The 22,230-nt window shown below is 42.9% G+C and overlaps 1 protein-coding gene across 4 annotated transcripts in view; it reads right to left on the reverse strand.

Annotated features, from left to right (window-relative positions):
• LOC137546931 (SH3 domain-containing kinase-binding protein 1-like) overlaps positions 1 to 22,230 on the reverse strand; it is a 194,962-nt gene that overhangs the window by 56,046 nt on the left and 116,686 nt on the right. For all 4 annotated transcript variants that reach the window (XM_068269987.1, XM_068269990.1, XM_068269988.1 and 1 more), the window contains 4 exons: positions 14,929 to 15,036; positions 10,159 to 10,210; positions 5,035 to 5,118; positions 1,574 to 1,736 (listed from right to left, as the gene is read on the reverse strand). In XM_068269987.1, the coding sequence (XP_068126088.1) occupies positions 1,574 to 1,736; positions 5,035 to 5,118; positions 10,159 to 10,210; positions 14,929 to 15,036 (407 nt within the window). The remainder of the gene's footprint in view (positions 1 to 1,573; positions 1,737 to 5,034; positions 5,119 to 10,158; positions 10,211 to 14,928; positions 15,037 to 22,230) is intronic.

A 22,230-nucleotide genomic window follows, 5' to 3' on the forward strand; every position in this document is an offset into this window, starting at 1 on the left:
GTCTGTGAAACGGAAGTCATTGGTAACCTGACCGCTTTGGTACAATCATCGATTTACTGTAATTGCTGCAGTTATTCAGCACTATTTATCGTGGTTATTCAGTAAAAGTTCTAGTGTGTTAGACCAGCCCTTTGTTCCTCCTCAGCCATGATGCTGGTCTTGAATGCACTTACATCAAGGTATCAATGCGTAGAATGCAATATGTCTAATGCACATCTATGCCTGCGGCTGGTAAAGTCTTGGGGACAACATCATGGGAAGGAGTTCCTGTCCAACACTGTACAGTAGTGTTCATAACACTGCATTTCTGGTTCAACAAAACTAAATCTGTGACTTTAAACATGGGGCTCCTGGAAACTGGACATGATGGTAGGGAAATATAAATGTTTTTTTTTTTTTTTAAGTTACAGGTATTTTAGCAGGTTACATGTATTTGAAAGCACAACAGCGTGAAATAAAAAGATGATATGATGGAATTTAAGCCTTTATATTTCTTTAGTACTCTTTGTTTAATTTAAGCTGAGAATGGACATTGATTTTATAATACCTTGCATGTTTATCAAATGGTATAGCATCATTTTTATAGTGTGCATAATCAGGGCCATTGTTAGGCATGAGCAAACCAGGCAGCTGCCTTGGGTGACATCTACAGGAGGGGAAATTACAGAGCTCTTTTAAACAATTTGGTTTTTGGAATTTTTATACATAACGTTCATTTATTAAGAAAGGATGGTAACTTTTGATTTGTAACTTTAAAACCTAAATGGGCACTGCTGATTTACATATCAAAAAACCCTGAATAGTATACAATTGATATGGCAGGTGCTATTAATTAGCTAATTAAGCTGTAATGCTTTTATATTTAATCTGCCTGTATATTTATCATTGCAACTCCACTGGATTTCCAGGGCAACATTCCAACCTGTAAAAATCCACCGTGTACATAAAAATGATTATAGACTTACACCGGTATTTTGAGTAACGTATTTTCTGTGTGCAGCCCCACTTCCATGTGTAACATTCATGTGCAGCAGCCCCACCCGGGTAGTCGGTTCTTCAATCTCCTTCCACTGGGCCGCCGCTACAGGGCTGTCCCCACCAGAACCACCAGACGCTGGAGCACCTTCTTCCCCCAAGCGGTACTCCAACTGAACAACTGAACTGACAGCTTGTGTTCCTTCATGCTTTTTTTTTTTTTGCTTTTTTTCTGAACTTGATTGACTGAACTCCTCTTACTATGTCATGTTTATGTAGCCCACCTACGCCGTATGTATGTAGGTCTTATGTATGTATGTATAAACGCCATGCCATGTGCTCCAAAAACAATTCCGGGTATGTCTCTGGCATACTTGGCGAATAAAGCTGATTCTGATTCTGATTCTGTATATAACGTGTGTACGTTTTATTTTTTGTTTTTATAACTCATGGAGTATATTATGAATTGTTCTATCATTTATCATTATTCTGTATGATGTTAGATGATGTGCTTCACAACAGATGTCTTCTAAGCTCCTGAACAGCAGATACAGCATCAGGGCAACAAGCTAGGGATCACCATAGCATATGGCATTACCTTGTGTGCGTTGCAGGGCCTGCTGGCCTCTCTGGTCTTCTTGGTGGGAGTGTGCCAGCTTTACTAGAAGATGTCGTCTTTGGAGGACGTGGCTTCTTTGGAGGTATGGCAGGCACTGAGTGCTTCAGAGAGGTTTCTAATTTATGATCTCTATCAGGCCTCTCTGTAACAGAACATACCTTCATATTACATAACGTTACAGGAGCTAGCACTTTAGTTGCATTACTTACCAAATTTAGTTTAAACTTCATTTTTCTAACTTGCGCATCAGTGTCTGTGATGTGTACTAACTTGTACCAGATGTGTTATATTGTTCCAACAGCCACATATACTCGAAGGGCAAGCCTTAGGCTTGGGCAACCTTTGTGACTGTACAGCAAGGCACTGCGTCCCTACATAGGGTGTCAGCTTCCATCATGCCACCTCCCTCCCCTGACAAGTCAGGTGCATATTTACATTCCTCCTCTGTCCACCTTTCAGCATTGTAACTTTCAAATAAATCTGCAATAAACTTTCTTGTGAGTCTCTTTCCATGTGCAGCAGCCCCTTCCCATACTGTGTGCAGCCCCCACTTCCATGTGTAACATTCATGTGCAGCAGCCCCTTCCCATACTGTGTGCAGCCCCCACTTCCATGTGTAACATTCATGTGCAGCAGCCCCTTCCCATACTGTGTGCAGCCCCCACTTCCATGTGTAACATTCATGTGCAGCAGCCCCTTCCCATATTGTGTGCAGCCCCCACTTCCATGTGTAACATTCATGTGCAGCAGCCCCTTCCTATACTATATGCAGCCCCCACTTCCATGTGTAACATTCATGTGCAGCAGCCCCTTCCCATACGGTGTGCAGCCCCACTTCCATGTGTAACATTCACATGCAGCAGCCCCTCCTTCCCATACTGTGTGCAGCCCCCACTTCCATGTGTAACATTCATGTGCAGCAGCCCCTTCCCATATTGTGTGCAGCCCCCACTTCCATGTGTAACATTCACATGCAGCAGCCCCTTCCCATACTGTGTGCAGCCCCCACTTCCATGTGTAACATTCATGTGCAGCAGCCCCTTCCCATACGGTGTGCAGCCCCACTTCCATGTGTAACAATCATGTGCAGCAGCCCCTTCCCATACGGTGTGCAGCCCCACTTCCATGTGTAACATTCACATACAGCAGCCCCTCCTTCCCATACTGTGTGCAGCCCCCACTTCCATGTGTAATATTCATGTGCAGCAGCCCCTTCCCATACTGTGTGCAGCCCCCACTTCCATGTGTAACATTCATGTGCAGCAGCCCCTTTCCATATTGTGTGCAGCCCCCACTTCCATGTGTAACATTCACGTGCAGCATCCCCTTCCCATACTGTGTGCAGCCCCCACTTCCATGTGTAACATTCATGTGCAGCATCCCCTTCCCATACTGTGTACAGCCCCACTTCCATGTGTAACATTCATGTGCAGCAGCCCCTCCTTCCCATATTGTGTGCAGCCCCCACTTCCATGTGTTACATTCATGTGCAGCAGCCCCTTCCCATACTGTGTGCAGCCCCCACTTCCATGTATAACATTCATGTGCAGCAGCCCCTTCCCATACTGTGTGCAGCCCCAAATTCCATGTATAACATTCATGTGCAGCAGCCCGTTCCCATACTGTGTGCAGCCCCACTTCCATGTGTAACATTCACATGCAGCAGCCCCTCCTTCTCATACTGTGTGCAGCCCCCACTTCCATGTGTAACATTCATGTGCAGCAGCCCCTTCCCATACTGTGTGCAGCCCCCACTTCCATGTGTAACATTCATGTGCAGCAGCCCCTTCCCATACTGTGTGCAGCCCCCACTTCCATGTGTAACATTCATGTGCAGCAGCCCGTTCCCATACTGTGTGCAGCCCCCACTTCCATGTGTACCATTCATGTGCAGCAGCCCGTTCCCATACTGTGTGCAGCCCTACTTCCATGTGTAACATTCACGTGCAGCAGCCCCTTCCCATACTGTGTGCAGCCCCCACTTCCATGTGTACCATTCACGTGCAGCAGCCCGTTCCCATACTGTGTGCAGGCCCCACTTCCATGTGTAACATTTATCCTGGCCTGGAATGGTGCATTTTCATTGGCTGTGTATCTCTGTACTGCAATCAATGTTTTGTTTTTTTCAGATTTCTGCTGAAACGTGATTGAATTTGAGTCCTGGAAGTTAATAAAGCGATCTAAAATTCATGCTGGAAATCAATCGTTTTCCACACTGGGAATACTCCTCATACTTTATGCCTAGCTTATGGAAAGCTGAAAGAGTGACTATCCCATCAGTTATATCAATGCTTCTTGTAATGGGGAAAAAAAAATTAGAGGGCATATTTTCAGTGGAATCTGTCAGGCAGTGCTTCTTGTGGAGTCCCTATGGCTCTCTGAACAGAATGGCTAAGTCGCCTGGAGTTTATCTGTAACCCAAATCATAATGGATCTACTCCTTAAAGTGGAAACACAATGTAATATCCAGCACTGCTAATTTTCTGAATGCACAGCTTTCTATTAGGTTAGCTTGCACACAGAGTCATTGGTGTACTGGTATAATGCAAAATATCACAATTTTTCTAGAAGTATGGTGTCATAATATCCTTCATTTTAACAAATTTTGGGGGCTTTATTGTTGTCTATGTCACAGGTGGTTGGAGTGCAAAAGGTTAATATTCTTATGTGTTAAGGGCAAAGCATAATAAATAATGATTTTATGTTTTCTGAAATTCTGTTAATATGACACACTGACATTATTTCACTCTTTATCACGTTTTATATCTACAAAGTTTCAATACTCCCAGACTGGACAAAGTTCACCATGTTATTATATTGTCCGGAAGACCCGGTGGGGTCAGTAATATTTCACCTGCTGCTCTCTTAATGCCAGAGGTTCCCAAATATCTCCGGTAAATCATACAAAGTTAACATGTAAAGATAAACAGAGCTGGAAATAGTGATATAGTTGTACAAACTTTAATTGGTAGACAACAAAATATATACAATAAGGTACCTAATCTGCTATAAAGGTAGATAATCCGGTAAAAGGCATTAAATACAAACAAATTCAATTAAAGTGTATGTAAAGGGAGTAACCCAGGTATGTAGTAACGTAATTGATGATAGTTAACACAGGTCACATAATACAATATATAGTGTACATATGCAAAAGTTCCATGCACACGACAATCAAACCTGAGCCACCCGATGCTACCCAAAAAACAATCATTAAGATGAAGAATAAAGAGTAAAAGATAACAATTAAAAAGCGAAAAAAAGGGTACAAAAAACCTGTGGACTGAATTTAGTGCTGGATTGAATTAGAGTATCTTATTACCGATGAGCAAATAATGTATTAGTTTACATTTTGATTTATTACAAGTAAAGAACAGATTTGGTCACAGTGAATTAATGTTAAAGAGCCACTAATGGTAGTTCTCTAGAGTGCTACTCACCCTTTTCCTCAGGCCTATGTGGCAGAGTTTCCGGCCTTTCTGGAGGTATTTTCCTGACTTCCTGTTTCCTGTCTGATGTGCCCACTGCAGTAAAAAAAAATGTCACCACAAGGAATGGACATTAATCATTCTAGGCACTGCTGAGGGATTACAGAACTGAAAAGTACTGCATACCCCAGGTAAACCTGTAACACAATGTAATGGAAGAGGCTTAGTCAGGACACCTTGATGGAAATAAGATTATCTTGTCTAGCCTGGGATGCAGCCGACTTTCTATTCATCCATGCAATGTCAACCTATAAGATTTCACAGTCCTCCTGCAGGGGGAGCTGGAGACATATGTAAAGTGACACTCTGTGGAAGAAGGCCTGTCCACCTCTCTTTTCTCAGGAATGTGATTACATCTGGGGTCACTGTGCCTGTAATCTCTTCTTCTGTGAGTCAGTCCCTTATGACATTAAACAAAAATGAATACAAAAATGGAAACTGATTGAAACAATCCGACTTGTATTAAAGTAATACTGCACTTTTGTTGAGAAAAAGCAGTCCTAATTAGCCCTCTTTGTCAGCTACATTACTAGGGATTTTTACAATTTAGGCAGATGCACATAAACTATTGCAAGAGCAAAAATACACACCATACAATTTTCACTTAACCGCTTGCCGACTGCGTCACGACAATGGGCGTGGCCGTGGCGGCAGTTCCAGGACCAGATAGCGCCGATTAGCGTAAAGTCCTGGGGCAGCAGTTTGCAGGAGATCGCGCGCAGGATGCACGCGCATCTCCTGATAGGTGGGCGGTGCAGAGCTCCGCCTTCAGTCTCCAAGCGGCGATCGCCGCTCGGAAGACTGTTACACGGCGAAACCGCCATGTATTTACATGTACAGCGCTGCGATCAGCAGCAGCGCTGTACTGGGGACAGCCCTGTGACATGGCTGTCCCTCTGGGGGACAAGAGAGCGATCGGCTCTCATAGGCAGAAGCCTATGACAGCCGATCGCCATAATTGGCTGGCTGGAGGGAGGGTGGGATAGCATTTAAAGAAACAGTTTAAAAAAACAAACAAACAATAATGTTTCTTTAAAAAAAATAAACATGGGGGAGCGATCAGACCCCACCAACAGAGAGCTCTGTTGGTGGGGAGAAAAGGGGGGGGGGGGGGATCACTTGTGTGCAGAGTCGTACGGCCCTGCAGCTTGGCTTTAAAGCTGCAGTGGCCAATTAAACTGAAAATAGCCTGGTCACTAGGGGGGTTTAACACCATGGTCCTCAAGAGGTTAAGATACTATTTTCAGTCAAGAAAATGATTAAATTGGGCAAAAAAGTATATCAGGAGCATAACTAGGCTGCATGCCTCCTCCCCATTTATTCAAGGGCCCTATGCTTAAAAAACCTGCCTGCATCCCTGAAGCCCCCCTTAATGAGAGCGGCAGTACCACATGCACAAATGGCTACGTTGTCTCCTCTTTACTCCGCAGCATGCACTAGCATTCCTCATACAGTGGGATACGAAAGTTTGGGCAATCTTGTTAATCGTTATGATTTTCCTGTATAAATCTTTGGTTGTTACGATAAAAAAAGGTCAGTTAAATATATCATATAAATGGTATCATCCTGATTCAAAAATATATCATATAGGAGACACACAGTGATATTTGAGAAGTGAAATTAAGTTTATTGGATTTACAGAAAGTGCGCAATTGTTTCAACAAAATTAGGCAGGTGCATAAATTTGGGCACTGTTGTCATTTTATTGATTCCAAAACCTTGAAAACAAATTATTGGAACTCAAATTGGCTTGGTCAGCTCAGTGACCCCTGACCTACATACACAGGTGAATCCAATTATGAGAAACAGTATTTAAGGGGTCAATTGTAAGTTTCCCTCCTCTTTTAATTACTCAGAAGAGTAGCAACATGGGGGTTCAAAAAAACTCTCAAAACAACTCTCAAAGGACCTGAAGACAAAGATTGTTCACCATCATGGTTTAGGGGAATGATACAGAAAGGAAGACCACAGGCTCAGTTCAAGTTAAGGCTCGAAGTGGCAGACCAAGAAAAATCTTGGATAGACAGAAGCGACGAATGGTGAGAACAGTCAGAGTCAACCCACAGACCACCCCCAAAGACCTACACCATCATCTTGCTGCAGATGGAGTCACTGTGCATAGTTTAACCATTCGGCACACTTTACACAAGGGGATGCAGTATGCGAGAGTGATGCAGAGGAAGCCCTCAGCATGAACAGAACCGCTGGAGATATGCTAAACCACATTTGGATAAGCCAGCTTCATTTTTGAATAAGGTGCTGTGGACTGATGAGACTAAAATTGAGTTATTTGGGCATAACAAGGGACATTATGCATGGAGAAAAAAAGAGCACAGCATTCCAAGAAAAACACCTGCTACCTTCAGTAAAATATGGTGGTGGTTTCATCATGCTGTGGGGCTGTGTAGCCAGTGCAGGGACAGGAAATATTTTCAAAGTTAAGGGACGCATGGATTCCATTCAGTATCAGCAGATTCTGGAGACCAATGTCCAGTAATCAGTGACAAAGCTGAAGTTGTGCCGGGGCTGGATCTTTCAACAAGACAACGACCCTAAACACTGCTCAAAATCCACTAAGGCATTCATACAGAGGAACAAGTACAACGTTCTGGAATGGCCATCTAAGTCCCCAGACCTGAATATATTTGAAAATCTGTGCTGTGAGTTAAAGAGAGCTGTCCACGCTTGGAAGCCATCAAACCTGAATGAACTAGAGATGTTTTGTAAAGAGGAATGGTCCAAAATACCTTCAACCAGAATCCATATTCTTATTGGAACCTACAGGAAGCGGTTAAAGGCTGTAATTTCTGAAAAAGAAGGATCTACTAAATATTGATTTCATTTTTTTTTGTGGTGCCCAAATTTATGCACCTGCCTAATTTTGTTTAAACAATTATTGCACACTTTCTGTAAATTCAATAAACTACATTTCACTTCTCAAATATCACTGTGTGTGTCTCCTATATGATATATTTAACTGACATTTTTTATCATAACAACCAACAATTTATACAGGAAAATCATGACGTTTAACAAGGTTGCCCAAACGTTCGCATCCCAGTGTAGGTATGTGCACACTGCGCTGCTGCTCTGCATAAAGGGGGAAGTAAAAGTGATAGGCCTATTATCTTTACATTCACGTGTGCAGAATCAGCAGCTTAGTGAACCTGAGGTGAGAGGTATAAGGAGGCTGCTATATTTATTTCTCTTTAATCAATCCCAGTTACCTGGCAGTCCAGTTGGCATAAAAAAGGGGCACGAGGAATTTTGGGCACCCAATTTCGGCTAGTAGAATACTGGTAACATTTACAGACATGCACATTATCATAATAAAATACAGGTAAATAATACTGATGTTTTACTACAACTTAACATTACACTATTCTCACACAGCCTACCCCCCCCCCCCCCCCCCCCCCGCCTCTCCTTTCTGATGTCCAAGGGCGTAATAATAGTAGGTGCAGGGGGGGCCATGGGGGTGTGTGAAGCCGGGTTGGGGGAATGCCCAGGGACATTTTTAGCAGCAGGAAGGGGGGAGTGGGCACAGAGCATTGGTATGCTGCCCCCCCCCCTTTCAGCGCCCCCAACTCTGTGTGCCTCCATCTTCCATGTCTCGAACATCGCTAATCAGGAAGTAGAGTCAGCAGTGTTGGAGACATAGAAGCTGGAGGCACGCAGAGCTCCATCACCACCTGGAACCAGGAAGAGGCGAGTTCCCTGCCACTGCACTCATTTCTGGAGGGGGAGCCGGGAACACTGAAGGGGGGCCTGAGGTGAGGGGAGAGTCTGGCCCCCCTCCCCACCACTGTGTGCCTGCTGCTCCCCCCTCCATGCTGCCTACACTGGAGGCATCTATAGACCTGGCTAACCTATACTGGGGCACCTTTACCTGCCTAGCTATACTGGGGGGGGCACTTATACCTGGCTAATCTATACTGGGAAACCTCTATCTGGCTAACTATACTGGGAGCACGTCTAGACTTGGCTAACCTATACTGGGGGCACCTACAGACCTGGCTAACCTATACTGGGGCACCAATACCTGCCTACCTATACTGGAGGCACCTATACCTGGCTACTTACACTGTTAGTATGTTTTGTTTTTTTGTTTTTCTAAATATCCTGCCCGGCTTGTCTTTCCAATTTGTGTTGGGGGGATTGGCGATTGGCTGAGGGCAGTGGCGTAGCAATAGGGGTGCAGAGGTTGCGACTGCATCAGGGCCCTTGAGCTAGAGGGGCCCCAAGGGCCCGACCCTCAACCATAGTATTAGCTCTTTATTGGTCCTGTGCTGATAATATTCACTTCCTTAGATGCTTTGAATAGTAGTGATCATTAACACACTGCTTCCCATCCGCTTCTTCACCTCTGACACTGTGTTGTCCTTTGCTGGTTTTGGTGTGCCACATAAATTGTTATGTATACAGTGTATAGAGGGGCCCAATGTAAAACTTGCACTGGGGCCTACAGCTTCTTAGCTACGCCATTGGCAAATGGGGGGGGGCATCCAAAGTTTCACAGGGAGGGAGGGGCTCTGACCCTTAAAAATACCATTCTCTACGCCTAGCCTTAACTGTCTCCTCCATGCCTAACCTTAACCAACCCCTGCTGCCAATCTGCCACAATTACGGTAATGTAAGGGTGTCGCCATAGGCACTGTTATAAATAGTGTCTATACTTTGAAAAGCATATATAGCAGCCTCCATATCCCTCTCACTTCAGGTTGCCATTAAGTAAATAATTTATGGATAAATACATGAAGCAAATGTAGAAAACCAAAGCCAACTGCAACTTAAAATGCAAGAGGAACTGGAAAAAATTCTGTCCCCAGAACTAGAGTGCAGGCATAACATCACTGACTGCATGCTTGTTCCTGGACAGGGAGTAAGCAGTGAAGGTCTATAGCAGTCAGCAGCGTCATCTCCCATATGCTTGTAATGACAGCCCCATTTTAAATGCGTATCCATTTTTTATTTCACATAATCGCATTAGATAAGTTTCTTCTAAAGAAAAGTTATACAAATAATAAAACTGATATAGTACTTGTGATTTAGTAAACAAATGAGTTGTCCATGTACCTGATCCAGCCTTGTTTAGGGGTGCGGATGGAGGGGGTGGCTTCTTAGGTCTCTGCAAAGTAAAACAACAACATTAAAATACAAATCATATGTTAACCATTCACATCTTTGTTTACTAAAAGCTGTTAAAAAACGAGCTGATGATTTCTAAAGGTGCCCATGCACTGGCAGATGGTTGGTAAATTTGGCCATCACCCGAATTTTCACCCTCAGTATAGGTAGGTAGCCGGGTATAGGTGCCCCCTGTATAGGGTAGCCAGGTGTATTTGCCCCCAGTATAGGTTGCCAGTATAGTTGCCCAAGTATAGGTAGATAGTATTGTTGCCCCAGTAAAGGTAGGTAGTATAGTTGCCCCCAGTATAGTAGCCTCCAGTATAGCTAGTATAGTTGCCCCAGTATATGTAGTATAGTTCCCCCAGTATAGGTAGTAAAGTTGCCCTAGTATAGGCAGTATACTTGCCCCAGTATAGGTAGCTAGTAAAGTTGGCGTCATGGGCGGGATGGCACTGTTACCAGTGTAGTGCAAACAGATTAGATTTCCTGCTGAAATCTTTTGGAAATCTGTGCAGAAACCTCTGCTTGTCAGGCTCCCCAGGTCTCCCCCATGTATAGTGTACCCCAACAACCACTATCCCACTGGCATTAAGCATTAGTTTGTAGAATAAAGTGTCACATTTACTTTTAATGTGACATAGTTTAATGGACACCTTGTTGCTTACTTTTGCCTCTTTATAGGTGTGTATGTGTATTTAAAAGCCTTCCAAACATTTCACAGGCATTTAGCTACACTTGTCTTCTAAGTATTATGGGGTATAAACCTTATTCACATAAAACACCTATAATCCTGAAATAAATACGAATGCAGCATACACTAACACAGGCTAATGTGCTTTTTACATATCCTAATGCGTTTGCTGATGAAAGATCTTCCGAGGCATTGCAGGTGCATATTTACATTGCGTATAATATTCCCCTGCGATTACGCTACCTCCAATAGGAAAGGGCAGGCAATCTTAGGTGTTTATTTATCTTGCATAATTTAAAACGCACTACACAGTTCGCTCACTTACTCCCAGTATTAGATTTGACTTTATAAGATGAGGAAAGAAATAAAAATTGTGTTATATGTTGTTGTTTTTTTAACTCTCATCTATGTATGTGCTATTGCTGGGTAAACTGGATCCCAATTTACTATTACAATTTACTAATCTATTGCAAATTGCAAGCCCTCGCCTTGGTGTTGCCACAATTGCGTAAGCACTAAGCAAGCAGCAGTGTGCAAACAAACGTGTGCAACATTCCACTTCTAGACCCACGGGTGTGACAATGGCTCCCGTGACCCCTGACAGGATGGCTTGGAGGGCCTGGTCCTGTGGGAGATATCTAGAGTGGCAGCAGGGCATTTAATATTACCTGCTCCCGGCAGCAATACAGGTCCTCTTCACTCCCCATCAGCGTACAAGTGCTATGCAGTCAGCCAATCACTATAGCCGCATAGTCATTAGCTGGCTGCAGGGTACCTATATGCTGAAGGGGAGTGAAGAGGACCTGTATTACTGCCATATAACCGCCGTATAACTCTCTGCTGCTGCTTTGCATACCAACAGCACTGAGCCCCCCTAGTTTCTGCCATCCCCACTGATGGAGGTGAGTGGCTCAATCTCCGGGGTCCACCACTATGTAGTTATGCCCCATCTAGACCTGCAACCAGCTGCCACTGCAGCTTCGCACAGTTCCACTGAAGTGAAAAGTGAATGAGTGCACATACTGTACATATACTGCACATGCTCATTTCCTAATACTCTGTTGGCCACCGTAGTGGTGGTCCACCTACACATTTATCAAATACATGTAGCGGCCAAGAAACAAGGTGGTCGGCAGTGTCACTTTTGACAGTCTGCACACACATAAGCCCATGTACACTGTGTCCACCCGGTGTCAAAAGTGGGACTTTTGAATGTAATGTTTTAAAACCAATATTCAAACATACATTATTGTAGTTAATTTCCTGGCTAGTTATGAACTGGTAACAGGTCAGGTTGTTATCTTGGATATACACAGACAGTTGAGCAGCAGTATTTCTAGGCAGAAAGACAAAGGAGGAACAATAGCGGCATGTATGACATGACTTTACTGGCTAAGCATGTTATTGGGAAGTAAAAATTGATTGTATGTGTTAAAAAGCTCTCAGGGGTCTCATCTGCATCCTTCAGTGCAGCCATGTCTGCCATTATGCCAGAGATCTTTCACTCACTATAATGGATGACTTCATCTGACCCACATTGGTGGGTGTCAATTCCGGCCTTCAGTGAATTAAATAGGAACTCTGTAATTACTGCCATTTCACTCATGATTTCCGAGGTCTGGTCAGGCCTATTTTAGGAAGCCATTGTTAAATTGACAGGCAGACGTCATGCTGCAGGCCAACACTCCATTTATTACCTCAGGCCTGGATGATTTCTGCTGCTTTTTAACAGCTGTAATTTGTGTTTACCTCTCGATATATTTCATGAGTGTAACACAAGCTGTGATGTCCTGACACTGACTGCAACTGCATGGCCCTCGGGTGTAATGGGACTTCCTGCTTTATCTCTTCTCCCAGGAACAGCACACTTGCTAAATCCATTGCTCCCAGCAACAATTCACTCAGTAGAACTGCTGCAGCTTTCCAGCATGGAAACAATTTAATGAGCGCTTAAAAGACAAATGTAGCGAGAGGGATATGGAGGATGCCATATTTTTTTTAAGCAATACCAGTTACCTGGCTATCCTGCTGATCCTCTGCCTCTAATAATTTTGGCCATAGGCCCTGAACAAGCATGCAGTATATCAGGTGTTTCTGACACATGGCATTGTCAGATCTGACAAGATTAGCTGCATGCTTGTTTCTGGTGTGATTAAAACACTACTGCAGTCAAATAGTAAGGCTGCCAGGCAACTTGTATTGCAATAAAGGAAATAAATATGGCAGCCTCCATATCTCTCTCATTTGTGTATATTTTCCAGAAATGCAGAATATATTCCATATCCCGACTTTGCACCAAGGCTCCGGCTGTAGACTGGTCACATCTTAATTACTGATTCCAGGAGGAGCATGGCTATGAAGGCAGTCCTATGTACCACTCTCCATGTAAGTACAGGAGAGGGTGTGGCTAAAAAGCAGTCTTACATATCACACTTACCACACTTCATTTCAAGTAGGGAAGAGGGTGTGGCTAGAAGGCAGTCCTATGTACCACTCTCCATGTATGTACGGTAGAGGGAGTGGCTAGAAAGCAGTCTTACGTAACACTTCATTTCAAGTAGGGGAGAGGGTGTGGCTATGAAGGCAGTCCTATGTACCACTCTCCATGTATGTACGGGAGAGGTTGTGGCTAGAAAGCAGTCTTACGTATCACACATAATTTCAAGTAGGGGAGAGGGTGTGGCTAGAAGGCAGTCCTATGTACCACTCTCCATGTATGTATGGGAGAGGGTGTGGCTAGAAAGCAGTATTACGTATCACATGTCATTTCAAGTAGGGGAGAGGGTGTGGCTAGAAGGCAGTCCTATGTACCACTCTCTATTGTAAGTAGGGGAGAGGGTTTGGCTAGAAAGCAGTCTTATGTATCATACTTCATTGAATGTAGGGGAGAGGGTGTGAGTAGAAGGCACTCCTATGTACCACTCTACACTGTAAGTAGGAGAGAAGGTGTGGCTAGAAAGCAGTTTTATGTAACATTCTCCATTATAAGTATGGGAGTAAGGGTGTAACTAGGAGGCAGTCTTACATACCACTCTCCATTGCAAGTAGGCGAGAGGCTGTGGCTAGGAGGTAGTCTTACATACCACTCTCCATAGTAAGTAGAGAAGAGGGTGTGGCTAGAACAAAGTCTTATGTACCACTCTCCATTGTAAGTAGGTAAGAGGGGGTGGCTGGAAGGGAGTCTTACATATTAATCTCCATTGTAAGTAGGGGAGAAGGTGTGGCTAGAAAGCAGTCTAATGTACCCCACTTTATTGTAAGTAGGGGAGAGGGTGTGGCTAGAAGGCAGTCTTCCGCACCACTCTCCATTGTAAGTAAGGGAGAAGGCGTGGCAATAAGTTAACTGACAACTGTAAAGCTAAAAATCTAATGACAATGCCCAATCTAATAATGGCCAATCTTTTTTGTCCAATTTTACCAAATCTATGCAGTAGAAGAGTACACTGAGTGAATATATTGAATGGATACTTTAGGCAGTCTATTACACAGAAATTGTAATATTGGACAAAAAAGATTGTACACCTTTAAAAGTGGGCACCTTTAGGGGCTCATTATCGGTACAATTCTTGAGTCAATGAGTTTATTAAACTGGAAATAATCGGCTGATTTTTCTGATAGAAATAAATAATCCTTCATAAAATGCTATCTTAATGTGCACCTTTAGGGCTTGATTCACAAAACTGTGCTAACTGTTAGCACGGCTTTTCGTGTGTTTTCGCGAATTTATCGCGTGAACGCAACTGTTACCGTGCGAAAAATTTGCGTTAACGTGCGAATGCACGCGATAACCGTTATCACGCAAACTTTCACATGAAGCACTTTTCACAGCGTGCTAACAGTTAACACCGTTTTGTTAATCAAGCCCTTAGTGTGCTGAAAACAATCATAAAGATTAATATAGGCACTATATATACTAAGGTTATTAATCTGCCCAATGGCTACAAGCATTTCTGCACACAAGTCACAAAGCTAGAGAATCATAGTTACAATAATAATCACTAACTACTTCTGTGTACTGTACTTACATGGATTTCTTTCTCCAAGTCAGGAAGAATTAGCTTGACAAAATTGTCTGGAAATACTCCTCTCCTGCCATTGACCTCTCCTTCCCACCAACCTGCATCCACGCAATCCTGGAAGAAATAGACACTGTGTTACAGTGGGCCTATCTACTGCAGGCAATTGATTGGTTACATTATTACATATAGTAAATCCTGTGAAAACATGAACAAAAAAGGTAGCATTTCCAACTGCCAGGCTCCACCGAGTCTAATGCTGGTCATGCAGGAAGAGATATCTTCTTTCACAATTGATTCCTATGTAGAACAGCAAAGATTACTCACAACAACCATGCTGTGAAAGGATTACCTCAGGGGCGTAACAATAGACCCTGCAAGGGATGCAGCCGCAGGGGGGTCCAGAAGCCACAGGAGGCCCTGTGGGGGGGAGAAGCTTCTTTTCCCTGTCCTGAGAGACTGACGACAACTAAGGGCACGGAGAAAAAAACTTTCTGCTCTCTGCACAATTGTTCTAATGACTGCATCTGCTCAGCCACTGATAATGAATCATACAAAGTTTTGTAGACAAAGATTTGTAGACAGTCCCTATTCAGTGTGCAGCAGGGTCTTGTATGCAGCACCCGGCCCCCAACCTCTCTAACCCTCCACAAGTGCTGCGTACTGTAGTGATGCTGGAGAAGTCTGCAGAGCCAGTTCTACACATGCACATTTTATCACAGAAGTGAATGTAATTGATAGAGAAAATGTCTGCAGTGCTCCACTGCTGCCTGTTTGTATCTGCTTGGGGAAAACACATTGTAATGTGCACTAGCCAACTGATTAAGATTGGTTCTCAGTTTACCGGTGCAGAAAGCGAGGGGGGAGGGGGGCTCCATCCAAAGTTTTGCAGGGGGACCCAGTGATTTCTAGTCACGCCCCTGGATTACCTGATTATATATGAATTGAGTGTTTAGATAGGTCATCACTTTATGTAACAGATGACAAATGTCACTGATCTGATGCCTGGTACACACCATGCAATTTCACATCAGAAAGATTGGTCAAAAGATAATTTCCGACAGATCCGATTGGATTTCCAATCGTTTTTCTGATCGATTTTCTGACCACTTCTATGCAAATCGATTAGAAAGACAATCGGAAATCAGATCGGACCTGTCGGAAATTATCTATTTGACCCATCTATCTGACAGGAAATTGCATGGTGTGTACCCGGCTTAACAGATAAAACTTGAAAAATCTATTTTTCAGCCAAATGTATAACTACATGAATAATATGTCCACCAAATTCAAGTGCTTAACGTGAAATGGAACCAAGTAAAATGATTTAAAATAAACACACAATGTCCCTGCAAATTAATATTACATAGTTACCTCGCCATCAGTTCCTCTCAGAAGCTCACCATTTTCTTCTTACGGCAATTCCTTCCATTTCTGACAAGTCTTTGTCCGCTCACAATTGTAAGTAGCTGACGTCTGGTACCAGCTCTATGGACCCACAGTTTTTGCAAATGAGCCAAATTATGATTTAGGACAACATTTGTTTTATCTCTGAGATATATAGATTAGGCAGCACAAAGCAAGGGCAAAAACCAAGCTTAGGCTTTATTTCTACAACTTTCTATTCAGAACATAAAGAACGGTGTACACTGTCACTTTAACTGCTTAAAGCTAACCACTGCAGGGCTTCTACAGAGCTTCCTTTGTTATTGTGCGTCTGAATGACATTACAATGTTTTAGCTGGTTTGTAATATACCATAATGGCACATTTTATGGGAAATTACACCCAATTAGGTTTAATTAGCATTAAGAAAGTCTACTCTTCCACTCATAGATTTGCTGATGTTGCAGTTCTACAATCTTTGTTTTAGTAAAGCAATTTATATATAACACATTAAAAAGAGCCACTTAAAACAGGATTTATATTTATGTATAACATAACAAAATAAACAAAATAATCTGAGCTAAATGCAAACATCCCACAAACATAAGATGTTTGGATATTTTTAGATCTCCGGGTGCCTCAAGGCAATCGGACAGCAAGAAGATATCAATAGGGGTAAAAAAAAAACTTTAGAACGCTATATTTTCCACTCCCCCCACCCCAAAACACACACAAACACACTCCTAGCCACACACACCACACATTTTTCCAGCCACAGTACACCACTACCAGTGGCTGCTTCCTTCTTAAGGGCCTGAATCCGCCAAGTTTCCCTGCAGGCAAATTGCACGGGGAAACTCTGCCATAGGGTAGAATGGCGCCACCGGCCGAATTGCTTGCGCTAGTGATTTGGCCGACATTACCATCCGAAATGGTGTGGGAGGCTGAGAATCCTAGCCGTGCATGGCATGGCTGATGGGATTCGTCTGCGTAGCCGCACACCAGGAAGTGACGCCGTGCATCTCGCAGAAGCGTGCGTCACAAGTGGAAATGGGCCCTAACAGAATAGAGAGGAATGATGCCTGATTGATGGCAGAATACATACCAGCCAGAGTACACAGCTAAGCAGAGAACATAGCAGCCAGCATGATCTACCACTTTCAGACTGTCAGCCGCAAACAGGAAAATAGTGTTATCTAAACTAACTGTTCTCAGGCTCCCAGTTCCTACTTATGACAACCACAGACAGCCCAGGCTGACAAGACCTAAAGCTATGTACACACATGCGATAACTGTCACCCATTGGGGGATCTGAAAAGGAAACATTGGGCAATAATTCCGGGACAGGTGCTGTACAGCCTTTAGGCTAGCGATGTGTTTTGTTGCTTATGGAGGGGGCAGAGTGACAACGAGCGGCACATGACAGAGCAGATTGCTTGAGGTGGAGGGACTGGAAATAACATGATTGGTCCTGCTTGAGCATTGGAAGCCGTTAAGGATCTGGCTTAAAAGATCCTTAAAAGATCCTTAACGACACCTGAGCATGATTGATTGGGCAGCCTTTGTACACACACACATGATCATTGGACGTCTCAGCCAACAATTATGTGTGTACCTTTACCGTCTCTGGACCGCAGTAGTTGGAATCTATTCCGCATCTACGGCTCTTTAACTTTGATGCAGCTTTTTGCAGCCGGTAATCGGAAGTAACCAAATCACTTCAAGATTGCTTTTAAAAATAATACAAAAGCGATTTTGCAGCCCTTGAATACTTGGAGGGCACACGCGCCCAAAGTGCCGCATGTCTTGAGATTAGCCCTAATCCCAATCGCTCTAGTGTGTTATCCACCATTTAAATACCTTGGTAAAGAATTTTTTGGAATTGCTGGCGATTATTGACTATCCAAAACTGCTGCCTACATGTCCAATTATTATTTTTCCATTGCTGGTTGAAATCCCACCTACTGAAAGTTAAGCTCGGCTTTTAACAAATAGGTTGGGAGATATTAAGTTGGTAAGGACAGGCAAATTAGTTAATAACATTCACATAGATTATATAGTTATGTAAAAGTAGTAAAGTGGATCCAAGGAATGATGTCAGTGGAGAGACCCGGTGGCTGGGACATGTAATTGAATGCAGTATGGTTCACTATGACTACTTTTAGTAAATAGAATGCCCACATAGCTCATTGTATTTGGAATAATTTTAGTTACGTATAAAGCTTCACATTTAAAGCTAATCTCAAGGATTTTCAAAGACCAAGAACATAAACTCTCCTTTAAGTAATGCTATTTTTTAAGAATCTTTACAATTACTGTACATTATTTTTGTGATGTATATAGCGTTCAAATGACCACAACACCCTCTTCTATTTCCTATACTGCATAGCAAGGTCTGGTACCCTAGAAGTCTAGTCGCACCACCCACTCTCAGCACTGCAAGAAGTACATCCCTAGCCATGGAAGTTACACATCTCCCTGGAAGAGAGAAAGTGTTATCATTGTATTCAACACTGGGAATAAGATACTAATAAAGAAAACAAATATTAACATTTGTTTCTGGGGAAAGCTTTCACGGCCTTGGAAAATCCTAGAGATCTGCTTTAATTTACTTGCTGTGTTTGTTTATCTAACCTGTCCAACCATCCTCTCTCCCACCTGGCCTCATTTTATTAAATCAGAAGTGCCCGTCCCCCCACTGGCAGCCTTTCAGACAAAGGATACCATTCAAGATTCTAATCCTCATCAACAAAGCTCTTAGCCCTGGTTAACATTCAAGTCGAAAAACAGACAATTTTTGTCTGTTTTACGGTTCACAAAATACACATGTCATTCTTATATTCTTAATAGGATCTATTCACAAATGTCATTTTGCAGTGGATCCATTGGGGTCCATGGAACACAAAGTCCTGACCTGCATGTTAATTACAGTTATATAGTTATTTGGGTTGAAAAAAGACATATGTCCATCGAGTTCATCCAGAAAATAAGGTACAACACCAGCCTGCTCCCTCACATATCCCTGATGATCCAGAGGAAGGCAAAAAACCCTTACAAGGCATGGTCCAATTAGCACCAAAAGGGAAAAAAAATCCTTCCTGACTCCAGATGGCAATCAGATAAAATCCCTGGATCCCCACCACTGGGCATTACCTAGTAATTATAGTCATTGATGTCTTTCAACGCAAGGAAAGCATCTAAGCACCCTATAAATGCAGATATAGAATTTGCCATAAATACTTCCTGTGGCAATGCTTTCCACATCTTAATCACTCTTACTGTAAAGATCCCTTTCCTAAATAAATGGCTAAAATGTTTTTCCTCCATGCGCAGATCATGTCCTCTAGTCCTTTGTGAAAGCCTAGAGACAAAAAGCTCATCCGGCAAGCTTCTATATTGCCCTCTGACGTATTTATACATGTTAATTAGATCCCCACAATCAGATTGTGTTTATCATAGAAGCCTATATATGAACCGCATCCACTTCTAACTCTATACCGACCACAATAGACCACCAGACCGGATACTGCACAATCCACTCCAGCTGGCCATTGGAAAGCCTGCTCTAGCCTTAAAGAGACTCTGGCCCATATGCAATTCACTTTGTCACCTGAGTTTTCTCCTAGGTGATATTTTCACAGCTTGTAAATAAAATGCCTTTTAAACCACCAGCAAGCAAACAAATACTGAAAATAATTTTGATAGTAATTTCCACCTACTTGTTTGTACCTTTTCCATTGCAAAGTGCTAAAAAGTTATTTTAAATCGAAGATGAAAAATTATCTCCTAGGAGTAGAGTCAGGAGAAAAAGTGAATTGCATATGGGCCCCTGTAACAAAATTTTCAGCCTTATTTCTTCTATCCTATAAATTCCTATACCTGTTTTAATGTGGTCTGGATTACTGCAGCCTTTTCTAGTTGCACTGTCTCTGTAATATATCTAATCTTTTCTTTGTCAAGCTTTGTCGACCCAGGCAGAAATGGGCTGCCTCTGTTGTAATGAATACAAGTTATGCACGCCCCCTGCAGGCTCTGTGTGCTTTGTTTACTCCTCACTCTCTGCTTTCAGTTTCAGCAGTTTGTGAGGCTGAGAGGGGAGGGAGCTGCCTGTCACATGCTCAGAAACTGTGCGGTGCCCCAGAGCTTGTAGGGGCCCCCAGTAGCTACAAGAGGAAAAAAAAATTTTCAAATCGGCCTTATAGTTTTTGAGAAAATCGATTTTAAAGTTTCAAAGGAAAAAAAAATACACATTTAAAAACCTGCCGACTTTAATGGTTGATAGCAAATCCACCTTAAATGCTAGAAACCCTAAATTTGCAGGATATGTTAAGGAGATCATTGGGAATAAGAGGAAAAAACAATTTTTCAAAAAGACCTTATAGTTTTTGAGAAAATCGATTTTAAAGTTTCGAACGAAAAAAGTATACTTTTAAATGCGGTAAATGTCACTTTTAGTAGCAAACCTAACGGTAGTGTAATTTTAGATGCATCAAACGAAAGCGCAATACATTTCCTGACGGGGTTTCCAGGGGGTCTATACGCAGCCGCAGCGCTTTGGCCAGTGATCGCTATACAGACGCAATATGGCTGCCTGAAGATCCCTGGCATTTTTTCCTATTTTCCCCCCCAAAAAAATTTATGTTTAGAGGGTGGGAATTTTTTTTTTTTTTAAATTATGTGGGGTCCCCCCTCCTGAAACTTTTTAACCCCTTGTCCCCCATGCAGGCTGGGGTAGCCAGAATGTGGAGCTCCGACCGATTGGGACTTCACACCCTGACTATACCAGCTGCAAAAAAGGTCCCCTAATGCCGATTTTTGTTCTGGGGTATATGTTGGGGGGCCCCCCAGGTTTATTTTGCCCTGGGGCCCCATTGTTGCTTAAACCGGCCCTGACTGTAAGATTATATATATATATATATATATATATATATATATATATATATATATACACATTACATATTAGTGTATGTTGTGTGTGTGTGTTTTTAATATATATACAGTGGGTTGCAAAAGTATTGAAGTTTTCCACATTTTGTCATATTACTGCCATAAACATGAATCAATTTTATTGGAATTCCACATGAAAGACCAACACTAAGTGTTGTACACGTGAGAAGTGGAACGAAAATCATACATGATTCCAAACATTTTTTACAAATAAATATCTGCAAAGTGGTGCGTGCATAATTATTCCGCCCCCTTTGATCTGAGTGCAGTCAGTTGCCTATAGACATTGCCTGATGAGTGCTAATGACTAAATAGAGTGCACCTGTGTGTAATCTAATGTCAGTACAAATACAGCTGCTCTGTGACGGCCTCAGAGGTTGTCTAAGAGAATATTGGGAGCAACAACACCGTGAAGTCCAAAGAACACACAAGACAGGTCAGGGATCAAGTTATTGAGAAATTTAAAGCAGGCTTGGGCTACAAAAAGATTTCCAAAGCCTTGAACATCCCACGGAGCACTGTTCAAGCGATCATTCAGAAATGGAAGGAGTATGGCACAACTGTAAACCTACCAAGACAAGGCCATCCACCTAAACTCACAGGCCGAACAAGGAGAGCGCAGATCAGAAATGCAGTCAAGAGGCCCATGGTGACTCTGGACGGGCTGCAGAGATCTACAGCTCAGGTGGGAGACTCTGTCCATAGGACAACTATTAGTCATGCACTGTACAAAGTTGGCCTTTATGGAAGAGTGGCAGGAAGAAAGGCATTGTTAACAGAAAGCATAAGAAGTCCCGTTTGCAGTTTGCCACAAGCCATGTGGGGGACACAGCAACCATGTGGAAGAAGGTGCTCTGGTCAGATGACACCAAAATGGAACTGTTTGGCCAAAATGCAAAACGCTATGTGTGGCAGAAAACTAACACTGCACATCACTCTGAACACACCATCCCCACTGTCAAATATGGTGGTTACAGCA

Source organism: Hyperolius riggenbachi, chromosome 2 (genome assembly GCF_040937935.1).
Source record: "Hyperolius riggenbachi isolate aHypRig1 chromosome 2, aHypRig1.pri, whole genome shotgun sequence".
Classification (NCBI taxonomy): Eukaryota; Metazoa; Chordata; class Amphibia; order Anura; family Hyperoliidae; genus Hyperolius; species Hyperolius riggenbachi.